The sequence below is a fragment of the Olea europaea genome, chromosome 21 (genome assembly GCF_002742605.1).
Source record: "Olea europaea var. sylvestris chromosome 21, O_europaea_v1, whole genome shotgun sequence".
Lineage (NCBI taxonomy): Eukaryota > Viridiplantae > Streptophyta > Magnoliopsida > Lamiales > Oleaceae > Olea > Olea europaea.
This window is the reverse complement of record NC_036257.1, coordinates 13630549-13653589: the sequence shown is the minus strand read 5'-3', so window position 1 is coordinate 13653589 and position 23041 is coordinate 13630549. Positions and strand designations below refer to the sequence as shown.

General features: G+C 34.6%; 3 protein-coding genes and 2 non-coding genes across 7 annotated transcripts; 2 read left to right on the top strand and 3 right to left on the bottom strand.

Annotated features, from left to right (window-relative positions):
- Positions 1-718: 718 nt before the first annotated feature.
- LOC111370777 (grpE protein homolog 2, mitochondrial-like) lies at positions 719-6173 on the bottom strand. 3 transcript variants are annotated; one of them, XM_022992639.1, is made up of 6 exons: positions 6035-6170; positions 4494-4671; positions 2761-3249; positions 2455-2622; positions 1507-1635; positions 719-1152 (listed from the first exon to the last, which is right to left on the bottom strand). In XM_022992639.1, the coding sequence occupies exons 2-6, from the start codon at positions 4638-4640 to the stop codon at positions 1066-1068; spliced, it is 1020 nt and encodes a 339-aa protein (XP_022848407.1). In that variant the 5' UTR covers positions 4641-4671; positions 6035-6170; the 3' UTR covers positions 719-1065. The 3 variants fall into 3 exon arrangements, with proteins under 3 accessions (XP_022848407.1, XP_022848409.1, XP_022848408.1); XM_022992641.1 differs by lacking the exon at positions 6035-6170 and having other exon boundaries at positions 2761-2948; positions 3042-3249; positions 4494-4830; XM_022992640.1 differs by lacking the exon at positions 4494-4671 and having other exon boundaries at positions 5857-6173.
- On the top strand, positions 4932-5002 carry TRNAG-GCC. The gene has a single exon. It is a non-coding gene; the product is annotated as a tRNA-Gly (tRNA).
- A 90-nt stretch (positions 6174-6263) lies between the features above and the next one.
- TRNAG-GCC lies at positions 6264-6334 on the top strand. The gene has a single exon. It is a non-coding gene; the product is annotated as a tRNA-Gly (tRNA).
- A 553-nt stretch (positions 6335-6887) lies between these two features.
- LOC111370776 (EH domain-containing protein 1-like) lies at positions 6888-12301 on the bottom strand. The gene is made up of 16 exons (XM_022992638.1): positions 12095-12301; positions 11940-12019; positions 11416-11484; positions 11277-11334; positions 11110-11165; positions 10987-11026; positions 10842-10906; positions 10251-10364; positions 10001-10103; positions 9838-9887; positions 9219-9347; positions 8861-9112; positions 8660-8739; positions 7734-7860; positions 7481-7624; positions 6888-7362 (listed from the first exon to the last, which is right to left on the bottom strand). Exons 1-16 carry the CDS (start codon positions 12177-12179, stop codon positions 7177-7179), a joined length of 1638 nt encoding a protein of 545 aa, XP_022848406.1. The 5' UTR covers positions 12180-12301; the 3' UTR covers positions 6888-7176.
- Positions 12302-20934: 8633 nt separating this feature from the next.
- LOC111370775 (ethylene-responsive transcription factor 3-like) lies at positions 20935-22232 on the bottom strand. The gene has a single exon (XM_022992637.1). The coding sequence runs from the start codon at positions 22005-22007 to the stop codon at positions 21321-21323; it is 687 nt and encodes a 228-aa protein (XP_022848405.1). The 5' UTR covers positions 22008-22232; the 3' UTR covers positions 20935-21320.
- Positions 22233-23041: the final 809 nt, after the last annotated feature.

Here is a 23041-nt window from a genome sequence, read left to right as displayed (position 1 = left end):
TTGTTCGATCCATTCTTCACACTTGTGGCACCTCTCCACATTCTGATGTCACTAGAAGATGATCTTACACCATTTACTCTGATAGTGCTCATCACACAATTTCTTTCTCAGAGGTATCAAAGGGTTATATTTATTGACCCCACTAATATGATAAAGTGAGCCATGAAGACCGGAGTTTTTATCAACGAAGAAGAGACATGGGTGAATTATTTTACTTATAATGGAATTTTTGTTTATAAAATATTTTTTAATTAATATTATTTTTAATTTTTGCGCTACTTGTTATCATAAGTGAAATTTTTAGTATTTATTTACCTGTAAGTAAATCTACTCATTTTAATTATCTATTTTTTTCTTAATTCACTAGATCGACCTCATATAGTGTATTAATTTCATATGATTGATTAAAAGAGGATAAACAACCAAGATTAATTTCATCCATGTAATAATACACCTAATGTCAAATAAGAATTAAAATAATTATAATCAATCTAACAACTCTTTCCAATCGTGGCACGACTGTTAAGTGTAATTAGAAATTAGTGCACGTTTGGAAAGTGATTAAATTACAATCACTTCAGATCAAATATAATTTTTGTTAACATTTACTACCTAGTTATTATCTGCACATTCGGTAAAAATTTTAAAATTTACCCACTTCGCAAACATGCAATTGTGTCAAGCTGCGATGCTCCTGATCCTAATATATAAATCATAGTTGATCCCCAAACTTTCTTTAAATTTAAATCTTTATTACAATTCAGTCACTGAATTTACCGTCGTCAAAATCAACATCCTAGAAAAGCTGTTTCTCTACATTTTCCGCCAAACACAAGATAATGTAGGTCTTGTTGATAAGACACTTGAATGTACTGCACGGCAACATTTTTAGATTTCTACCCTAGATGTTCACAACATTCGGCGACATCAATCGTAGCTAAGAAACGCAGCACAAACGGAACATAAAGCTAATTGAAATAAGGAACGTCGTCTTCTTCCACGATGAGCACTTCTTGAATATTTTGTGTATGGGGGCAATGTAAAGAGACTTTCTCAGCCTTCAGATCATTTATCTGCATCCACATTGTCCACTGCTACTGTCACACCAACTTCCGCAGGCCGTATAACTCGGTCATGGAGCATGTATCCAGCCTGCATCAGGAACATAAAGAATCTGGTTGGTTCAGCTTAGGAAACATAAATATTGACAATCTTTTTCCAATTGGTGGCTATATTATAAAAATGGAGAAAAAATCACCCAACCTCCATGTGGAGAAATTTTATATATATATAAACTCTATCTCGATCCCAACCATCGATTTTATCCTCCAAACAGACAAATGAAAGTCTGCATCTAAGACGATGCTTACACAAAAAACGTATCCAACTGTTTATTTTTTGTAAAATAATTCTCTACTTTTTAATAAACCTGGAGATTTAGCCCCTGGGACCAAACAGGGGCTTATTAAGATCACTGTAAATAAGAGGTATACAAAATGTACATACCTTTAGAACAACTGCAACATGGTTTGCTGGCTTTGAAGCATCTGGTACTTGGAAAACAGCATTATGCCTGTTTGGATCGAATTCTTCATTCATAACATCATATTTCTCTACTCCAAACTTTTTGAATACCTGGAGATAACAAGCATGTGATTTCACCAGTAAACAAATGTTGATCACAAGGCTTCTCACCATATGACTCAATTACATGATACTACAACTTGTGAGGAAACACTAGAATCCAATCAGTATGTCAGATCAACCATGTTAGAAATGCATCTGAAGAAGATGAAGATAACCAAAACAATTTGATTACTACACGTGTGTTTGCAGTACCAGTGTCGATTGAGCATTAGCAGACAATGTGCACACTCTCAGTACAAGATGGTACAACTAGTTTAATTCTTCCATCAATATTTATCCAATGCAAAAGCATGCATGGTAGCTTTTCATTATATTTTCTCATGATCAATTCTCTGCCAAATTACCATGACGCATTTTGTTTATGGGCTCTTACTTCTAACTATTATTATTCACTCTGTCTTCGCAAATAACAAATAGATCAACACTTTTTATTGGTTGCATTTGTATGATTATTTGTGTGTGCATCTGTTCATAAACGGAAGAATTCAGAAACCATTCATGTCTTTATGCCACTCTGATAAAGAAGCAATCAGCTTATCATGATATATTACAAGTGTCAATATAAAATTAGAAATACAAGTGACTATTCATAAAAATGTTGACCATTCATGCTAACAAATCCAGTTGGTACCCAAGATATGCATGTAACAGTATTAAGATGAACCCAAAGGTGATCCATGGAATTTGCTACTCTGATTTTTATAAATTTGAGTTTAACATATTAGTCTGCCTAAAATACAGTATTATCAGCAGGTCACACATCATAAGGAAAGAAAGAGGATACAGCTAAGACCCGAAATATAATACCTCTATTAGTTGTTTTTCAGTCATCTCGACACCTTCAAGAAGTGTTTTAAGTTGTGTAACGGCTCCAGGAGCACCATTGGAAGTTTCGATCTTCGAAAAGCTCTCTTTTGCAGCAGATGAAGCCCTACCCAAGTTATCCGCCACATCCAAAAGGCTCTTTGCAAAATTCTGCAGCAAAATTCAAATTTCAAATTAATACTTGAGTAAGAATCAAACAAATGGCACAATGAACTGAAAGGATATTAAGGAGGCGCCTGTAGGTCACCCGGACAGCATTAATACTAACTGAAATACAAATCCATAAACCTGAATGGCAAATTTCTTAGCATTGTCTGCTTCACGTTTAGTACGGTCCTTCACATTCTCCATCTCTGCAAGAGTCCTCAGAACCTTATCCTTCATTTGCTCATGCTCAATCTGCTTGACTTTCAGAAGTTCTTCCTTCTCAGCCAGAAGTTTCATCAGGTCATCTCTTGAAAGGTCACTCTCCAAATCTGAATCAGAATCAGAAAATGCAAGTCGTTTAGTTCCTCTCTTCCTCCTTTTCACAGATCCAGATGTGTTAGATGGAGGTTTCATTTTAAGACCTGATTCATCTTTCTGGTCTGACACAGATGCTTCTGACTGATCAGGAACATCTACAGCAGCAGCATTAGCACCGTCATCTCTCTTATTTTCTTGTTTGTTTTCAGATTCAGCATTTTCCTTCTCATTTGGATGTGGGGATGCAGATGACGAGAATCCAAACCACTGAAAGGTGGATGAATTTAGAGTTGAATGGCCTAGCAGAGACACCTGAACAGAGACCATCTACATTAGAAAAACATGGCCTTGGTACTCATTCTTTGACAAGCAACAATTTTATTGCATTAGAGTAAGAAAGAAAAAAGACTAATGTAAAATTCAGAACAGGTGCTGACGGCAGGTGGCTGATTCTGCACAGATTCCACCTAAGCAGACACCAGATGTTTGTCATCTATGAAAACTAGCCAAACCGACAATACATTACGTCATTGGGCTAGGAACAAACTCACGTCAAGAAAATTGAAGCCGTCCATGTCCAGAAAGAAAATCGATTAACAGAGAGCAAAATGCCAACATAGTTAAGAAAAAATCGTGAACAAAGGTAGGACCAAAACAAAAGTCTCAAGACTGGAATGTATTTTAATCCGGTAGTCACGTAAGATATACAACTTCACAGCAACCTAAACCTCCACCAAAACCACGGAGTAAAAGTCTAAAACCTTACAATTGATTATTTTCACCAAATTACCCGAATTGCGAACAATGTGCTCAAATAAACTTGTTTTTGAAATAACAGAGGAACAAAGACTTGGTACTCATTCTTTGACAAGCAACAATTTTATTGCATTAGAGTAAGAAAGAAAAAAGACTAATGTAAAATTCAGAACAGGTGGCTGATTCTCCACAGATTCCACCCAAGCAGACACCAGATGTTTCTCATCTATGAAAACTAGCCAAACCGACAATACATTACGTCATTGGGCTAGGAACAAACTCACATCAAGAAAATTGAAGCCGTCCATGTCCAGAATGAATATCGATTAACAGAGAGCAAAATGCCAACATATTTAAGAAAAAATCGTGAACAAAGGTAAGACCAAAACAAAAGTCTCAAGACTGGAATGTATTTTAATCCAGTAGTCACGTAAGATATACAACTTCACAGCAACCTAAACCTCCACCAAAACCACGGAGTAAAAGTCTAAAACCTTACAATTGATTATTTTCACCAAATTACCCGAATTGCGAACAATGTGCTCAAATAAACTTGTTTTTTGAAATAACAGAGGAACAAAGACTCAACAAAGTATTGAACATTCACTTTCATTAGCACCGTAATCACCAAAACAATAATATAAAAACAGTTCAATTACGAATCTCAAAATTATACCACTATATCTTCTCTGGAGAAAAACCTACCAACCAAATTAGGAAATGGAACTATACCTGCAGACTGTGATAAGCCCTAGCAAAACACTGAGGCTGACTGTATAGGAAAACAAAAACAGTAGTACCTTTTCCTGAGAGCCCGTGGGGGAGAGGAATTGATTCGAGATAATCCGAAAGTACATCTGGTCATGGCGATCGCAGAGGAGTTGCGAGCTGCGGCACTGAGTCAACACGGTCCTGGAAAACCGACTCGTTATTCTGCCAAGCGACATGGCTGCGAGGCCCTGGATTATCAAAACTTCCCTGGGATGGAGAAGAAAATAGAGAAAAGTAATGGCAGTCAATGAATGAAGAAGAAGGCAGGGTTTTAGGAGGGTTTAGAGTAATTACGAAATGATAATAGGGGTAATATCGTCTCTGTAAATTACCGATTCAGTGAAGAGGTTTAGAAGTATCCAGAAACTTGTAAGATGAATTCTAATCAACTAACGATTCAGTTTATTTCCAGTCCTAAACGGAGCTATTACTAGATAAATAGAAAATTAAAACGAAGTAATAAACCAGCACCAGTGGTCTAGTGGTAGAATAGTACCCTGCCACGGTACAGACCCGGGTTCGATTCCCGGCTGGTGCATTATGTACAAGAGGGGCAGTGACGATTTGTCTTGCGCTTAAGTGGGACTTTGGGGTCTCCACGTATGTCTGATATATACACGGACGAAAAAAATGCGTAATCTGAGCCCTTCTACATTTTATTTTTATTTCGTCGATGGGAAAAATTTGCACAAATATATTTGGTAAGGTTGATTGAATGAAATTAGACCCGGGTTCGATTCCCGACTGGTGCAATGTAAAAGAGGGGCAGTGATGATTTTGTCTTGCGCTTAAGTGGGACTTTGGGGTCTCCACGAACGTCTGATATATGGACGAAAAAAATGCGCAATCTGAGTCCTACATTTTGTTTTTATTTCGTCGATGGGAAAATTTTGCACAAATATATTTGGTAAGGATCGATTAACAGAGAGCAAAATGCCAACATATTTAAGAAAAAATCGTGAACAAAGGTAGGACCAAAACAAAAGTCTCAAGACTGGAATGTATTTTAATCCGGTAGTCACGTAAGATATACAACTTCACAGCAACCTAAACCTCCACCAAAACCACGGAGTAAAAGTCTAAAACCTTACAATTGATTATTTTCACCAAATTACCCGAATTGCGAACAATGTGCTCAAATAAACTTGTTTTTTGAAATAACAGAGGAACAAAGAGTCAACAAAGTATTGAACATTCACTTTCATTAGCACCGTAATCACCAAAACAATAATATAAAAACAGTTCAATTACGAATCTCAAAATTATACCACTATATCTTCTCTGGAGAAAAACCTACCAACCAAATTAGGAAATGGAACTATACCTGCAGACTGTGATAAGCCCTAGCAAAACACTGAGGCTGACTGTATAGGAAAACAAAAACAGTAGTACCTTTTCCTGAGAGCCCGTGGGGGAGAGGAATTGATTCGAGATAATCCGAAAGTACATCTGGTCATGGCGATCGCAGAGGAGTTGCGAGCTGCGGCACTGAGTCAACACAGTCCTGGAAAACCGACTCGTTATTCTGCCAAGCGACATGGCTGCGAGGCCCTGGATTATCAAAACTTCCCTGAGGATGGTATTACGAAATGGCTGCAGGGTTTTAGGAGGGTTTAGAGTAATTACGAAATGATAATAGGGGTAATATCGTCTCTGTAAATTACCGATTCATTGAAGAGGTTTAGAAGTATCCAGAAACTTGTAAGATGAATTCTAATCAACTAACGATCCAGTTTATTTCCAAGTCCTAAACGGAGCTATTACTAGATAAATAAAAATTAGAACTAGGTAATAAACCAGCACCAGTGGTCTAGTGGTAGAATAGTACCCTGCCACGGTACAGACCCGGGTTCGATTCCCGGCTGGTGCATTATGTAAAAGAGGGGCAGTGACGATTTGTCTTGCGCTTAAGTGGGACTTTGGGGTCTCCACCAATGTCTGATATATGGACGAAAAAAAGGCGCAATCTGAGTCCTCTTGCATTTTATTTTTATTTCGTCGATGGGAAAATTTTGCGCAAATATATTTGGTAAGGTTGATCGAATGAAATTAGATTGCTTTTAGAATAATCTCAACTTCTCCAAATCAGAATTATTATTATCATTATTATTTTATTTTTTTTTTCAAAAATCTCAAAGAGGATACCATTGCGTGTTGAAAACCATTCGGGCGTAATATTTTGGCAAAGAATACCATGGACGTGAGGCCTCCATGTTTGGCAGCCGTTATAGAATGTTTTCCGAGAAGTCATAACCCAATTGAATGCAACTTGGTACAAAAGGATGAAACTTACAATAAAGCCATGTTTGTCACCCATTTTTTAAAATTTATTTTTCCTCAAATTCATTTTCAACCGTACATTTCATCAATTTTTATCAAAATTCATTAAAAAAAAATGAGTTTTAACTAATTAACAAGGGGGCTAAATGAAAAAAACCCAAAGTTCCATTTGTACAGCACAGCCTTAATATTGTACAAATTTGCTCACTAGGAGCCTCAAATAATATAATTAACTCATGGTATAGAATTCAAACGAGAACGTATATATAATGAGCTACACTCCCTGAAAAGCATTGGTTCATCCCTAACAGTATGGATTCCAGAAATTCCTTAAAGTTCAGGGATGTCATATCCAAGCATTTCATCAACAGCTTGTATCATTTTTTTGGTTTCAAAATGTCTGCCTTGGCTCTGAAAAGCATTGGTTCATCCCTAATCGTACGGATTCCGGAAATTGTTTAAAAGTTCAGGGATGTCATATCCGAGCATGTCATCGACAGCTTGTATCATTTTAGGTTTCAATTTCTCAAACTTATCGATGCTATATCCGCTCAAAACCTCCTTAAAGTGTTCGACGTGAGGGAAATCCCCAGCCGGTAGATGGTGTTCCCTTTGAACCTGCATAGTCGAGAAGTCAAAACATTATGATTATGCTCGATGTATAATCTCACATAATCGTGCAAAACATAATGTAAAGAAGCACAGACGCCTCTGTGTAGAGGGAGAGAAAAAGAACCTTAGCAAATTCATCAGCCAGATTATCGATGAGTCTCTGCTGAGTCTTAGCTTTGCCCATCATCGCAGGCATTTCCCTTCTCAGGTGACTGATAATATAAGCATGTATCTTGGCGGCCCTAGCACGCTTTACAAATTCATTTATCTGCATAAGAAGGAACATAAGAATCTCTTTTACCTCGTTTTACATAACAAAACATGATAAACTGCAACACATATATAAGAACTCCATAATATGATGATCTGAGACTCACACGACGATCACAAGCCTTCTTTGGTATGTCTTTCAAATCTGTAAGAAGGTTGTCCTGTTCTTTCTCAAAAAGTTCTTTCCCAATTGGACCAGCAGCAGCGTCGTTAATAGGCTTGTCATTAAAAGATCTGTCAAGCCAACAGAAGAGTTGTTTTAAAAAATAAAAAATGTAAGAAGAAAAATAGAAAATATAATTAATAGTGATAGAGGAAAGGAATAAGAGTAGGAGCAGCAGCAGAGAAAAAATAAATTAAAAAAATAATAATAACTAACAGATAGTTTCAAATCAGACTTAGGGGGTGGCTTATTTTTAATGTGCACACTTTTGGAGCTTATTTTTTAGTATAAGCCACCCCAAACATGCTTTTAACCTTAGCAGTCCTCAACTACTTGGAATGAGGTTTCATCAAAAGAACATGAGTTTTTTCATCAAAAATGAATTATTGAATTATCAGAACAATATTTTAATAATAAAAAGATTATTATAGTCTAAAGAAATAATGGAAGGCATATAAAAACATGTACGAGGTGTTGTCTGCATATTCATTACATCAAGTTTTACATCCACGCTCGAGTGCGTTGGAGCAGATCGAAGGAAGGAAGCCATATTCTTGAGAATCATCAAATGAGGAAGAGCAACACGAGTGGAAGAGCAAAAAGATCCCTTCTCCAACACGGGGATAACTGAGAGTTTTAGGTATGCAAATACAAGAGCCTAAAAGCTGTGTCCTGTCTTTCAAATCTGTAACTGGTCAAGTTTTTGGCCCTAGGCTTTCAATGCGCGCCCGATAAAAATTCTAAAATCCAAAGCGGATATGGTTTGTAACCAAGTGACATTTTTAACTTCAAAAATAGTGCTATATGAAAAGAAAAAATTATTACCCACTTAATACTGATTACACAATAAACATGTAAAATTGAGCATACCCAATATAAACACGCATGACCTCAGGAGTATTCAGCACTTTGCCTAGGGACCACATTAACGCTCCATATACCCGCATAAGCTGTAATTGATGGCCAACTGGTAGAATTAAATAACTTGAACATATGTGATTTTCCTTGTGATAGTTGAGGAGTAATGAACAAACACAGGTGCAAAAGAAACAACAAAACAATTTCTCTTACTTGCTGCGTATCAACTTGGTCAGCCTTGTTCAAAACCACGCGTATTTTATCATCATGACCCCGTAAAGATGCAATGACACGTCTGAATTCATCACTTATATCAAGTTTGTGGGGGTCAAACAAAAGCAGGATGAGGTCGCACTTTGCAGCAAACCAGGATGTTACACCAGTAAAGTCATAGCTTCTTTGAGTTCGTTGTTTTTCTCCTGATAACACTCCAGGAGTATCCACGAAAGTAATATGTTCCAGCAGCTTTTAGAATTCAAAATACGAATAAATTTTAGCAGGAACAGAAGAAAGCTAAGAATTTTCTCCTGACGCTCTTAAAAAGCCAATTAAAACGAAGCATCTAACTCACAGGATGTGGCATTTGAGAACACTCAAATTTTGACAGAAATGCAGTTCCAAAAGTTGTCAGACCACTAAAAGGCATATCTGCTTGAACAGCAATTGTATTCCCTGGAACACTTCTTTCATCTGGTCCATTCTGTATTAAAAACGATTCAGTAGCGAACACTGGCAGACCAAAAGATCCATTTACGAGCAGAAGCACAGAAAAAAATAGGAAAAAAATAGAGAGAGAGAGAGAGAGAGAGAAAAAAAAAAAAATGAGAGAGAGAGAGAGAGATTAAAAAAGAACCATGTGATAGGTACCAACACAGATTATGAAGCAAAAGAACAGAAACTAAAATTTGTATTTAAGCTACTGAATGAACTGGAAAGGAATTACAAGGTTGATGAGCATTCTAGAGGCTCATCTCTCGCCCAACTTGTCCCCATAATTCAGCAAGCCCTCACAGGCTACCCATCCTTTACCCAAAAAATCATTTTAAAATATCAAATGGTATGTAGATATAGATTGGTATCAAATATCAAAAAGACAAAAATCTAGAGGACTTTTTCTAAGTTATTGGAACTTATTCATGATTAATTGCATGATAAGGCATTCAAAATAAGACAGGAAAATCCAAAAGTACCATGACAACGACAAATCTATCTGTTGTAGGCTCTGGTCCAATGTGAGCTCCTGTGAAAAATAATAACATAAAAATAACAACCTAGTTAATGAAAAGAAATTAAAGATACATGCTCCCACCAAAGCAATCGTTTATAAAAACGGAAAGAGAGCTGTTAACATACCTGGATAACTAGTTTTGAGCAAATGTTTAATAAATGTTGTCTTCCCAGTGGAGTACTGACCCAAAAGCATCACCATTGGTTTAGCATCAAAGTCACTATTTGCCTTCCAATCAACAATGCAATAACAGAGAGTTAACCAACGACTAATCAATTTTCATAACAATAGATCATCAACATTAGAAAAAGCAAAAATATGATCAAATTCTATCTACCTGAGAATTCTCAGAATGAAGAAAAATGCAATACTTACCAGTAAGGGCGAAACAAAATCATTAAATTGGTAAGTAACTTCCAGTGGCTTCAGCTTCTGAACATACAATCTTTTCAAACCATCAATTATCGATGTAACAGAGGCCAAGGATACCTGACACAATAATTGAGAAGGAATCAAAGAGATAATAAAGACACAGTTACATCTAGGAAATGTATAATAAAACCGGTGGAAAGAAGGGTAACATGAATGGAAAAACTAAACCTATGAAAACAAGGGGCAGTACACATTCAAATTGAACACCAACATATTGAACTATAAACTTGCTGTCAGTTTTCTTCTAAAAAATGCATGAAATCAAACGAGGGAGGTCACAAGAACTGTGAACTCAAGCAATTGGAACAATAAGAGAGTTTTTAAGTGTCAAGATATTTAAGTTAGAAACAACTCAGTCTGTCACTCAATACCAGGTATAGATCAACAAAACCTTGCCGATCCCAACAAAGAAAGCAAAATTGTGACTAAGGATGACAATATAGCCTAAAAGAAGGAATTGATAGAAGTTTTGATGGATAAATGTATTGATGCAAACAAAAGAAGGTTAAAATTTCCAATTACATGCCAGCTTACCTTCTTTGCAGATTTTGAAGAAGTAAACCAACTAGCTGATGGGGATGATTGCACTTGAGGATTACCTGAATTATAGCAAATTAGTATACAAACACTGTGAAAGTAAACAACAATACTCTTTTAAATGAAATATCATCTGTCTTACCATTCTGTTCGGGTTCACTTTTAGGTATATGCTTTCTCTTCTACAAAAAATAATAAAAAAGTTATAACACGCCTAACATTTGAACACTAATTGAAGTATAGAAAAAACATGTAGTAGACTTACAGCTAGGAGAACATCCAGTCCTTCCATGGCTGGAGGTTGTAAATTTTCAAATTCAACTGCAGTTGATTAAAATATTTAAACCATTGCAACGTCGCCTTCTAACACAAATACACAATTTTAAAGAAACAGAAATATCAAGCAAAAGAACCTAATACTCTGCTTATTACCTTCAGTGTTTAGAATATCACCAGTTATCGCATGCCCAGCTTGTGCCAAGGAGACCAGCTACAAGTTAGAATGCTAAGATAGATCAGACTCTAAATAATGATCATTATAGCAGAACACCAATCAAGCAGAGATATCAACCTGCATTGAAGTGATAAACTCTTTAAAACCAAGAAAACCTTGCCTTTTCGAATCTGCAATTGCCCACACCTGGTGGAATAGAAGAAAAGCAAACCCCTTTATTTATTATCCAACATAAATAATCAAAAACAATATGAAGATAAAGCATGTTTGGCTATTTTTAGAAGTTACTATCTATAAAATTACTGCTTACTCTCTAGAAAGATTTGTTCGGTTAGAAAAAAATGTCATTTTGGGTGTTTAATTGATAGATTTCCAGTTCAAAATTCGAGAATTTCAAAAGGGCTATGAATTTGCACGATCACTTAGAAATTCTACCGAAAGCATCCCAATAACTCTGTAATACTGGGCATCATATTTAAAGCTCCACTCCACATTTCATTTTACAAAGGTAATTTTTTAACCCGTATTCAAACTAAAAAGTACCAATAATAAACGTTGTGAACAATAATATTAACAAGGAAGCAGTTGAGGCTAAAATTTATTCATTCTGAATTAACAAAATGAATTACGAACTACAGAACCTGCTTGAGATCTTGACGAGACACGTTGGACATGGCAAAGAAATTTGTAGCATCGGCTCCAGTCAGACGCCCATCTCCATCTGATTGTACGAATTCATTAGCAGCTTATTTTAAAGCCAAATATTAAATTTGATTGAAAATACATAACTTAGTACCTGAATCAGCGAAAGAAAACCATTCTTGATAGATCTTCTGGTGCTCTTTCGAGCACCGACTAATCGAAGCCGAATCAATCTCCATTTTCGATCTGAAAAATTCCCCAAAATTACCTTATTCTGATTTGAATTTCAGAACGTTTGGAAGTTTTTGGAAGTTTAAAATTTGTGAAATTATTTTTTAGTCACTCTGCCTTCGGTTTTGGGGGAAAAACCCAGCCGTTTTGTGGACATATGGGCCCGTTTGAACTGATTTTTCATTTCAAAAAATTGATTTTTTTAATGTTATTTCATGGAATTACTCCAGGGTAATTTTTTATTTGAGAAAAATTCATATCTAAGTTGTATTGTTTATATCAATTCACAAATCAGGTACAAAGTTCAAAAATTCAAAATTCAGATTTCTGTATAATTAATTGAAAATATTTATTAATTAAATATATTAAAGTCACAGCTACACGATTAATGATCACAAATTCATAATTATTAGTCACAAATTTACCTATTGATCACATATCGTCGAATTAATTGGTTATAGATTATTTCGAGTTTACAAATCAAAAATTTTGTAGGTCACAGATTATTTTAAGGTTACAGATCAATAATTTACAGGTCACAAATTATTTCATTAGTCACGGATAAAAAATTTTGTAGGTCACAGCTTACATAATTGGTCACAAATTAAAAAAACTATAAGTCAAAGGTCACACATTTTCAAATTTGACGTTCACGAACTACTTTTTAATGACAAATGATCGAATTTTAATGTCACAGTTTACAGTCATAGTCACATAAGGGACCAAATAGTTGGTCACAGACATTCAACATCCAATTCTGACACCACCACTACCACCACCAACAACACTAACAATTGGTCACGAGTCAACTGGTCGGTCACATACCACCATCAACTCCACTACCGGCACCGCCACTTACAACAACCCTCACCGTCACCACTGCCACAACCACAACACCACCACCACTTCACCACCAACAAAATCGTCGCCACCAGAAACCACCACGACCGCCTCCACCAAACACATCAATAATACCCAATTTAATGGTCACAGTCGACTAAATAATTTGTGACTACCATCAACGCTTGTGACCACCACCTCAAAAGCCCCCAATAGCACCACCGTCACCGTTGCTGCGAAAACCACCATCACCTACAACAAATCTAACACATTGTCAAAAAAAATAAAAAAAACCACCAAATCGTCACACCAGATTCACTGTCACTTCACCACCACAACCACCAACAAACCACCATTTTCAACTACAAAATCACAACCTATCAACACATCCATGCCAGATTCACCACCACCAACAAAAGCCACCCTACCACTAGATCTACCACCACTCTAACACCACCGCACCCAAATAATTGGTCACAACCATAGTCAATCGCCACCACAAACCATAGTCAATCACCACCACAAACCATGTGGATATAATGCACCGAGAATTTATCAAAAGCACGAGAAATTTACAAAATAGCTCATCATCTGAAAGGCTGCACAGGTTTCGTCTCTTCGAGGAGTACAGCTGCCTCAAAACATTCAGCGGCCTCCAATGCCAATGCCCCACCCTCATCCTTGTAAAGGATGTCAACATTTTACCATGCCGAAGTATTCATTCTGTCGAGTCTTAGTGCTTCTGTTAGAAGGCTCCGGACAATGGTCGAACACTGCCTGCAGATTTGTCTAAGAAGCACTGCTTTGCAGACTAGACTGAGGACGTGCGTTGGATCAACATCTCCGTTGCACTCTTGTAGGGACACCGGTCTTCTTGCAGCAGCGCCGGTCTCGCATCGGAATCAGCGCCAGTCTTTAGAGGGTCGTCGCTACAGTGCGATGTGCTATCGGCAAGGAATTTTTCAACGGAGATTGTGATGGAGAGAAGGGAGAGACAGAGAGAAGAAATGGTAGAGAGAGAAATTGTAAGGAAAAAATTGATTAGGGTTTGGAATAATTTGGGGAAATATTTAATATTTAATTATTATATTGATACTTGATTTATGAATAGTGAAACTTCAACCCTGATTTTTGAATTGTGATCTTTAAACACCTGGAATTATGTAATTTTCCCTTTTTATTTCTTCTCTCATATGTGGATCCCACTTTTCTCCTAACGGTTAAAAAATCAATTCTCAAAATCACTATCGAACAGGCCCATGATCTTTTCATGCATAAATAATTAAATAATTTTATTTCTATTTACAGATGATTTATTTCTATTTTGTGAGAAATCTTCATAGAATAGGAGAATCACTACTATCTTAAAAGAGCCAATACGCCATTTACTATTCATTTTTGAAGTATTTTCATTTCCCATTTTGTCCTTAAACAATTAACAAAATCTCTACTCTTTTTCAATATGCCATTTATATTCATTTTTGAAGTATTTTCATTTCTCATTTCACTACTATCTTAAAAGAGTCAATATACCACTTATTATTTATTTTTAAAGCATTGTCATTTCCCATTTTGTTCTCAAACAATTAACAAAATCTTTACTCTTTTTGAATATGTCACTTACTATTCATTTTTGAAGTATTTTCATTTCTCATTTCACTACTATCTTAAAAGAGTCAATATACCACTTATTATTTATTTTATATATATATATATATATATATATATTTAAGAAAATGATGTAAATTGTATTAAGAAAATTGTAGCAAAAAAATAATTAATATTAATAAAATAATTAATTTTTTAAAGGAAAAATGATGAGTTATATGCATTTTTTAAATCATTCGATATGTCTATGATATAGTTCTCGAAATGAATTTCGAGAGAATATAAAAGATTTGTAAAGATTTATGGTAGATTTTTATAAATAAAAAAACCCAAATAAATCACCCAATGCAAAAAAAAAAAAAAATTAACACAAAAAAAATATCAATCACTCAATGAAAAAAAATAACAAAAAAATGACACTAAGCATCATTTAAAAAAAATTGTGTCACGGAGCAACTTCGTGTATCACAGAGCATTTGCTCCATGATGCACGGAGAAAATTGCTCTCGGGTGCCAGGAGCAAATTAATTGCTCCGTGATGCACAGGGCATTTTCGTAATAATTTTTTCCCTTTTTTTTCTTGGTGATTGATATTTTTTTTTATTCAAATCTATCTTACCCTTATAACGTGATACGGAGTATGTTGAATCACGTATATTATTTATTTCTTAAAAGCAGTTGCCATAAATGAAAGTAAAACTTAACACAATGTTGAAAAAATTTAATGCTCAATCAAAAAAATGTCGATTAATTTATTTGACGATATTGAATATTTTAGATGTATATAAATTTTGGAGGATTAAATCAAATATATCAAAATTGGGTGATTAAATAAAAATCTCAACCACATTTAAGTGATAATATTATACTGTGGCTCAGCTTGTGTTAGGCTCCAATATATTTTTATTTTTTTTCATTTTCAATAGCAGAATCTTTGATAAAGTAGTATTACATATAAATAAATTTTTTCTCATTAAATTGATTGGATATTGAACAATAAAAAAAGATTCGATTAATTACACGACTTAATTATATTGAATATAGTCATCATCAAATACGTCATTTATATATAAAATAACCAGTCAAACTAAAATAATGTTTGATATATAAATTATGAGCTCCGAATTGGGTTTTTAATCCATGCATCAAGGGAGCATTTATCCTATTTCTAGAAAATACATTTCAATTATAAACACACAAAATTAAGGCCAACTAATTTTTCATCTTAATTATTTTAACATCTGAAAAAAATTTATATATAAAAGAAATTCGATCATTTTTAAGAATTTTTTTCTTATTGTTACTTTTTCCTCGCGATCAATTAATTTTTTAAATAATATAATAAAATTTTTAACGTCATTTAGAAAATTTTCTAATAAACTTTTACATTTTTTTTAATGTCAAAAGAGATATTATTTAAAAAATTAAAAATTTCGATAACAAACTAACTTTAAAAATTCATCGACGATTGTATAGTAGTCAAATGCATAAATCTTCTATATTCTCTCGAAACTCATTTCGAGAACTATATCATAAACATATTGAATGGTTTAAATAAATATTGAAAATAGTTAAACGTATATCAAACATGTGTGTTCAAAAAATGTTATATATAAATTTCGGTAGCTCTTTTTTCATATATCTTATGTGTATTGATTATTTTGGACAAATATGGTCTCTTTTGGCTTCAACTTGAACTCTCAAGTACACTTATGTATATTATCAATTAATAATAGTATATGATGATGCAGAGTGTGTGTCATATATAAAAATTACATTTCCACTTATCATTTATAACAATTAATCAAATTTATAGATTTATTGGGAGAAATGAATAGATATTTTGACACATTAATATTACTTAAAAAATGACATAGCCCGTGCATTGCACGGGTGCAAAACTAGCATATATAGAAATGTTATAAAAAAATGAAGAAAAATATATATAGATGAAACAGTGAGAAGACTCAATCAAATGTTAATTTATGGAGAGAGAATAAGAAAAAAAAAATATTTTTTAGATAAAAATGAAATAGTAATTTCTTGAATAGTAAAACAATACTTGAAAAATTGGATATATAAACATAAGAATAATACTATTTCCAATTTCTCACTACCGTAATCGTTCTACGTAGCATATATGTGACTGTTAGTGATTTGTTGTATAAGATAATAAAATACTGTCATATTAATGTATCAAATTACTAACCATCACATAGATGTCATATAAGACAATTACGACTGCGAGCGACTGTAAATAACATTATTTGTAAACATAATGTAATACAAAAGGTATGTTGTTTGTTTTTTTGCTACAGTTTGGTAGAAGTTAAAATTGAAATTTTAATTCAACTTAAAGCCAACTATTAATTTTGAACTTACGGTTTATGAGATTCGTAATTTCCAATCACATATTTTATCAATTTCTATCAAAATCTGCTAAAAATTTTGACTTTAATTCCCATCAAACATGAGCTTTATATTATATGTATTTTGATCTATTTAACTATTTCGAATGATAAATTTTTAGCAATACACTCTATAAAATGTAGTGTACAAAATGTCAAATTCAATTAAAAAAATACACATATGGTGTATAAAATATAAATATATCCTAAATAGAGGGTGTATTTTATATATTTTTTTAAAGACATTAAATTTTAATAAATACGATTCGCATACGAGTGAAAATGGCTTATGCTAGGTGGGTTGACAATGAATTAATTGTTCCAATGGTCACTAACCTTATGCCCATGTTTTTGATTGGCCACTGAAATTTAAAATATCGAGTTTTGATCACTAAACTTAGCCTAAGTTTTTGATTGCTCATTGAAATTTAAAATGTCGAATTTTGACTACTGAATTTTGAAAAATATCGTACATTACTCACTAGCATAAGTATTGAACTTTAAAAAATATCGGGTTTACAGTAGGTAATGTACAACGTTTTTCAAAGTTTAGCAGTCAAAACTCAACATTTTAAATTTCAATAAGCAATCAAAGACATGGATCTAACTTTAATGACCAAAATTCGACATTTTAAATTTCAGTAACCAATCAAAGACATGTATCTAAGTCTAGCGACAATTGGAACAATTAACTCGTTTTTTTACGTAGAAAGGAAAGTTTTGCCAAAACTAGAAGCAACTTACACAACCTGACCACACGTATCAGTTAGGAGCTGAGTTGGCGGTATAGACCCCAGTTCACAAATTTGTTACAGAAGTCTCACACCATGTGGGGTCGGAATATTTTTTATCATTTTTTTATTACATTGGGCTCCGCAATGGAGCCGACCTTATGTGAGAAATTTGGTTTGATTTTGTAAAATGAATTCTGTATAATTAGAATTACTCATCAGTTAGAGGGAAATTTGAGATAGATTTGTGAGGCTACAATAGAATTTGAAATGGAAACATTGAAATATGTATGCATCTTGTCAAATATATTCAAATTGGTATATGCGTTGATGCATTTTTATTTTAACAACAATCATATTACTTGTACAATGTATTTTACAACTTGATTTACAATGCACAAGTTGACAAATATCACATCCATCTATTTGGAAAACTATTTTTAAGATCAATGGTCAGGATTTGTACAACACGTTTGTTGCCAATCAAGTTGTGCAAGTACATTATACAAGTGGTTTTATTCTTTTAACAAACACAATCTCTTGCTCCTGCCATTTTCTGACTTCTTCACGGGATCCTAAGCCCTGGATCATAACTCAAAAGACCGACTTTAGAAACTTTTTCACACGCTGAACGTGATTTTAACCGCTTTATCTTCACACAACAAGCAATTTATTTCCATTTCTTTTGAGCAAGAAAAGAAATGGGCGAAACTGGGAAAAACCCGAGAAATACTAAGGTGAGATTCATCAAATGCTGGAAGAACTTGAAGAAACTTGTAGCCTTCTTCAAGAAGGCGAGCAACAGCAGCCATATGCACACAGCCTCCATTCCTTTAGCTGATGCTGTTTGGTGCCACGAGCTTTTTAAACTCTCCAATTACGCAAAATTTCGAGGCATGGAAGCTTGTGTTCTTCATCCAGCAATGGCCGACTTTGTAGCCCAAAGTCACTTCTGTATGAATCCCAACATTGGCATGTGAAAGGTATCTACTTCCACGTCCTTATTTCAAAGAGTTCTTTGTTCTGAATATATCTGTATGAAATTGATCTCTTGTCAAAGAGAACCATAAGTTCTCTTCCCACATTAATAGTGAATAATTATTATCCTAATGGGGGGCAGGAGATCAGGGCTGGCATATTTGTATACAGCATTCAAGCTATCTTTCTTGATTTAGTTCACCTCCATACCAAAATCCTGCTATCAAGGGAAATGACCTATGAGAATGCCATGTTCTAACTTCTAATACAACAAGTACCTTTTAGCAAATGGTTGAATGGGGTTGAGCTGATGCAATTTTTATCAAAGTTCACCAACGTATTCTTAAATCACACACGTATACAGGATGACGAATGAAAATTAATCACAGGATAATCGAGTCGTTCTATATAATCAACCATCAAAGAAACCTATGCGTGCAGCCTAATGGCAAATTCTACAATATGAGACAGAGGACAAAAGTACATTCTCGCGCACACTTGCACACAGCTCTTCCCTTTTGACTTCAAGATGCCAGCTTAAAAAAGAATAAATAGGCTGAAACTGGACAAAACCAGATTAACAACCTAATGAATGAGGTACGAATATGACATTTCAAAAGAAATGAATGAAATTCTCATCTGATTCTAGATGCCAATACAGCAACGACTCATGCACCACATAACAAAGCACATAGAGTAGAGATTGATCGTATTGGCAAATCAGCCCAACAATTCCAAAAGCAGTGCACATGATCATGTGGATAAGATGAAGTAATAAACAGTATTGATCTATGAAATAGTGCTGAAATTATCAATATATTCACATGTTTCACATAACACAGAGTGATCGTATATGATACTTACATCCATGACATCCAGCACAAGCTTTAGAAAATGTTATTTGTACATCATTGTGTATATAATGGTATACAGATAAATGAAAAGAGAAAAAAAACAAAAAAAGTAGAGTGGTTGTGCTACATATACATAATAGGTTTACGTATACGTGATTTGGTGATGTGATTGGGCCAAAATTTCTTCAACCATTAAAAAAAAAAAAACATTTCTACTATCCTTTTGACACATGTAAACCATTATATAACTGTTTTATGTACAAGTAGCATTATTCAAAAAAGAGAAGGAAATAAAAGAAATTCAGTTACCATCTCTCCCCCCCATGTCATCTATCTATCTGTACACCATTATAACATTACTCCAATATGGATTGTACTCTGGTTGCTCCTACACAGAAGTACTAGTTTATGCTGCAAGTAAAACAGATGTAAAAGTCCTATACTAATGTGCATATATACGAACTGAGATTGCAACTTATGTAGAAGTTACACGAAGGAAAACAGAACATAAAACACAATGCATGATTGGAATGGCAAAAGTTAAAAAGATACAGATATATATAGAGGCAAGCAAAACTGAAAAAACGTGATGCACACATAGATCGTGCTGGTAAAAGCAAATAAATGTTGATTTCCAGTATAATCCAATTTTGTCGTCATATTCATAATCACATAGATTCTTAATTACAGGTCATTAACGAATCTATGATCAGTTGGCAAATGTTCACAAAAAAGGTAAAGCGAAAAAAACCACAAAATAATAATTACAAGGCATTAATAAATCTACGATCAGTTGACGAATGTTCACAAAACACGCATAACCAACCATACAGGCAGAGATTCTACAGACAGAATGTAAGGTCCTAACGGACATAATAACGACACAATGATTGATAAAATCAAATCATAATGATCAGTCAACCAAGATTCATGGAACATGTAAAAACATACATGCAGTGATTCTCAATGAAGTTACAATCTCAGCGCTGCACAAGAAAATAAGGTAGGTTTGAAAGAAAATAATATAGCACTCTGCTTATCAATTAAAAAGGGAAAAATACTTTTCTTGATAAGAACAGAACCACCAGAAAAAATATTACTCAACAAAATCTAAGGATTCTCAGACAAAGGCAAGTCCCTAAAATCTCACAAGGATCTCACAAGGATGCCAGACCAGGAAAAGAATTAACAAATTAGAACACACTGATCAAGCCGGTTGAAATTCCGCTGTCTAGACCAGATACAGCAATTAGACATTGTAAATTAATAGAAATGCAGATTGTCACATAAACTCATAAAGAGCAAAATTAGAACTCTTTGACAAAGATTCATACTAAAAAAATATGGCTTCAACAACAAACTTCATAAGCATTCCAAAGAAAATCACATGATAGAAGATTAAATATCACAGAAACACATCAAAATATCCATCATAATGTCTCCTACTGTCCATAATATTAAAGTTTATAATTTAAAAAGAAGTAAATTCTCTTCAAACAACAGCCACTCATAGCAGACAGACCATAAGAGGTCCCTTAGTTTTTCTAACACCTTAGTTTACCCTGACTATGAGCATTCATCCCTCCTTCTTTTCTTTTCTTTCTTTTTTTTTTTTTTTTCACTTTTTTCTCCGCAGATAAAAACCAAAATAGGTTAACAGAAAAACAAGAAAATTAAGTAATTTAACCAAATGGGTTCTTCCAAATGATGCGAGCATCACTGGAGACACCTCAGAGCCGGAGGGCCGTGCATGCAAGCTCGTCCACATCAGCGGCATCCACAGGCGGCATCTCATTGAGATCGAAAAGCAGGAGCTTTTTACAAGAAGATGAGGCGATGTCACATTCAGCATCATCAACCACGGAGGAGGAGGAGTCGCAGTCGCTATGACACTCTTCCGGGTCAAACGGCGTCCTGGGGTTACTCCGATGCTGCATGAAAACCGGAGGTGGCGGTGGAAGCTGCCTGGGTCCGCTGAATGACTCAACGGTGCTGCTCATGCTGCTGGAGGTGGGTCTCTGCTGGGCGATGATCTGGTGGTCCTGAGAGTAAAACCGGGGATCCATAAAGGGATCATTAGGGTTATTATTGATCTGTTGTTGATTAGGGTTTCTAGGTTTGAAATTAGGGAAGGCGTTAGCATCTGGAGGTAGGGGGAAGTTTGTCTTGGCTTTAGGTCCACGGAGGGAGAAGGCAGCGGCATCATAGGCCCGGGCAGCTTCAATAGCAGAATCAAAGGTGCCGAGCCAGAGGCGGACTTTCTTCTGTGGGTCTCTGATCTCAGCAGCAAATTTTCCCCACGGCCTTTTTCTCACCCCCCTGAATCTTATCTCATTAGATCCTCCAGATCCATTAGCTTCTCCTCCGTTCACCACCCTCGCCGTCGCCGCCGCTACAGGTGCTTTCCCTTTCCTCATGACCTCAAAATCGAAAGATTCAGGCACAAAAAATAAAAGAAAATCCTTCTCTGTAAAGAGAAAGAATTCAGGTACAGAGAGAGAAAAAGATGAGATGAGATGCCTAAGAAAAATCCATATTTACATAGAAAAATTAATACAGATGAGATTGTGATAATATAATTTTCTCTCTCTACTGTGTGTTGTGTGTCAAACAGGTAGGGGTAGAGAGAGAAGGGAGGCTGAGCGCTCTTTTATTTATTTATTTATTTTTTCCATGAAAATTAATTCTTCTTTTTTCACGCGCTGACACGCACCTAAAGAATCCATCTCTCTTCCGATGCAATAAATAAAAATCGTATATTTTAATTGCATTTTCATTTTACTTTCACACGCTTTATATAAAGAGACCAATATAGCCTTTTGGATTTTTTAATTTTTTTTTTCTTTTGTATTTTGTTCTGAGTATTTTGTTGTTAGGTCAATTTCCATAATTCATAATTCACGTGAAATAGTAGGAAGGGATGGGCATCAATGTTCACCACAGCGCATTAAATAGAGGGATGGAATGACTATTTATTTTTTTAACATTCATTAGAGAGGAAATATATCTTGCTTATTTTTGAATCTGAATATTTTGCAAAATAATGTACTAGAAATATAGTCCATGTTTGCCCCTGTTTGGTTTCCATTATTTTCTCGTTAAAATAAAAAAATGACCGTTATTCATTACATCAAGCCACAAAATTTGAATTTATATCTCTTGTGTGAGGTCCGTAACGACTATATTTTTCATTCTCATTCTTCCAAAAATGAGAAACAAATGGGGGCTTTGTTTCTCATTTTTTCCCCATTAAAATGAAAAATATGACCGTTATCCATAACATCAAGTCACCAAATTTAAATTTTTATCTCTTATGTTGGGTCTATAATGATTATATTTTTCATTCTCATTTTTACAAAAATAGGAAACAAATAGGGTTAAGCATTCGTTAAGTACAGTTACCTATTCCCGATGTGGTTGAATAAAATTTAAGGAGTTTACAAATTTGTGT

Coding starts and splice junctions, on each gene's coding strand:
- LOC111370776 (XM_022992638.1), bottom strand. CDS start 12,179: ATGGAGATTGATTCGGCTTCGATTAGTCGGTGCTCGAAAGAGCACCAG. Junction 11,335..11,415: donor AGTTTATCACTTCAATGCAG/GTTGATATCTCT, acceptor TCTAACTTGTAG/CTGGTCTCCTTGGCACAAGC. Junction 7,363..7,480: donor TGGCTGATGAATTTGCTAAG/GTTCTTTTTCTC, acceptor TCGACTATGCAG/GTTCAAAGGGAACACCATCT.
- LOC111370777 (XM_022992640.1), bottom strand. CDS start 6,003: ATGTCGCTTGGCAGAATAACGAGTCGGTTTTCCAGGACTGTGTTGACT. Junction 3,250..5,856: donor CCACGGGCTCTCAGGAAAAG/GTACTACTGTTT, acceptor GTCTCTGTTCAG/GTGTCTCTGCTAGGCCATTC. Junction 1,636..2,454: donor CTGAAAAACAACTAATAGAG/GTATTATATTTC, acceptor TGTTATCTCCAG/GTATTCAAAAAGTTTGGAGT.
- LOC111370775 (XM_022992637.1), bottom strand. CDS start 22,007: ATGAGGAAAGGGAAAGCACCTGTAGCGGCGGCGACGGCGAGGGTGGTG.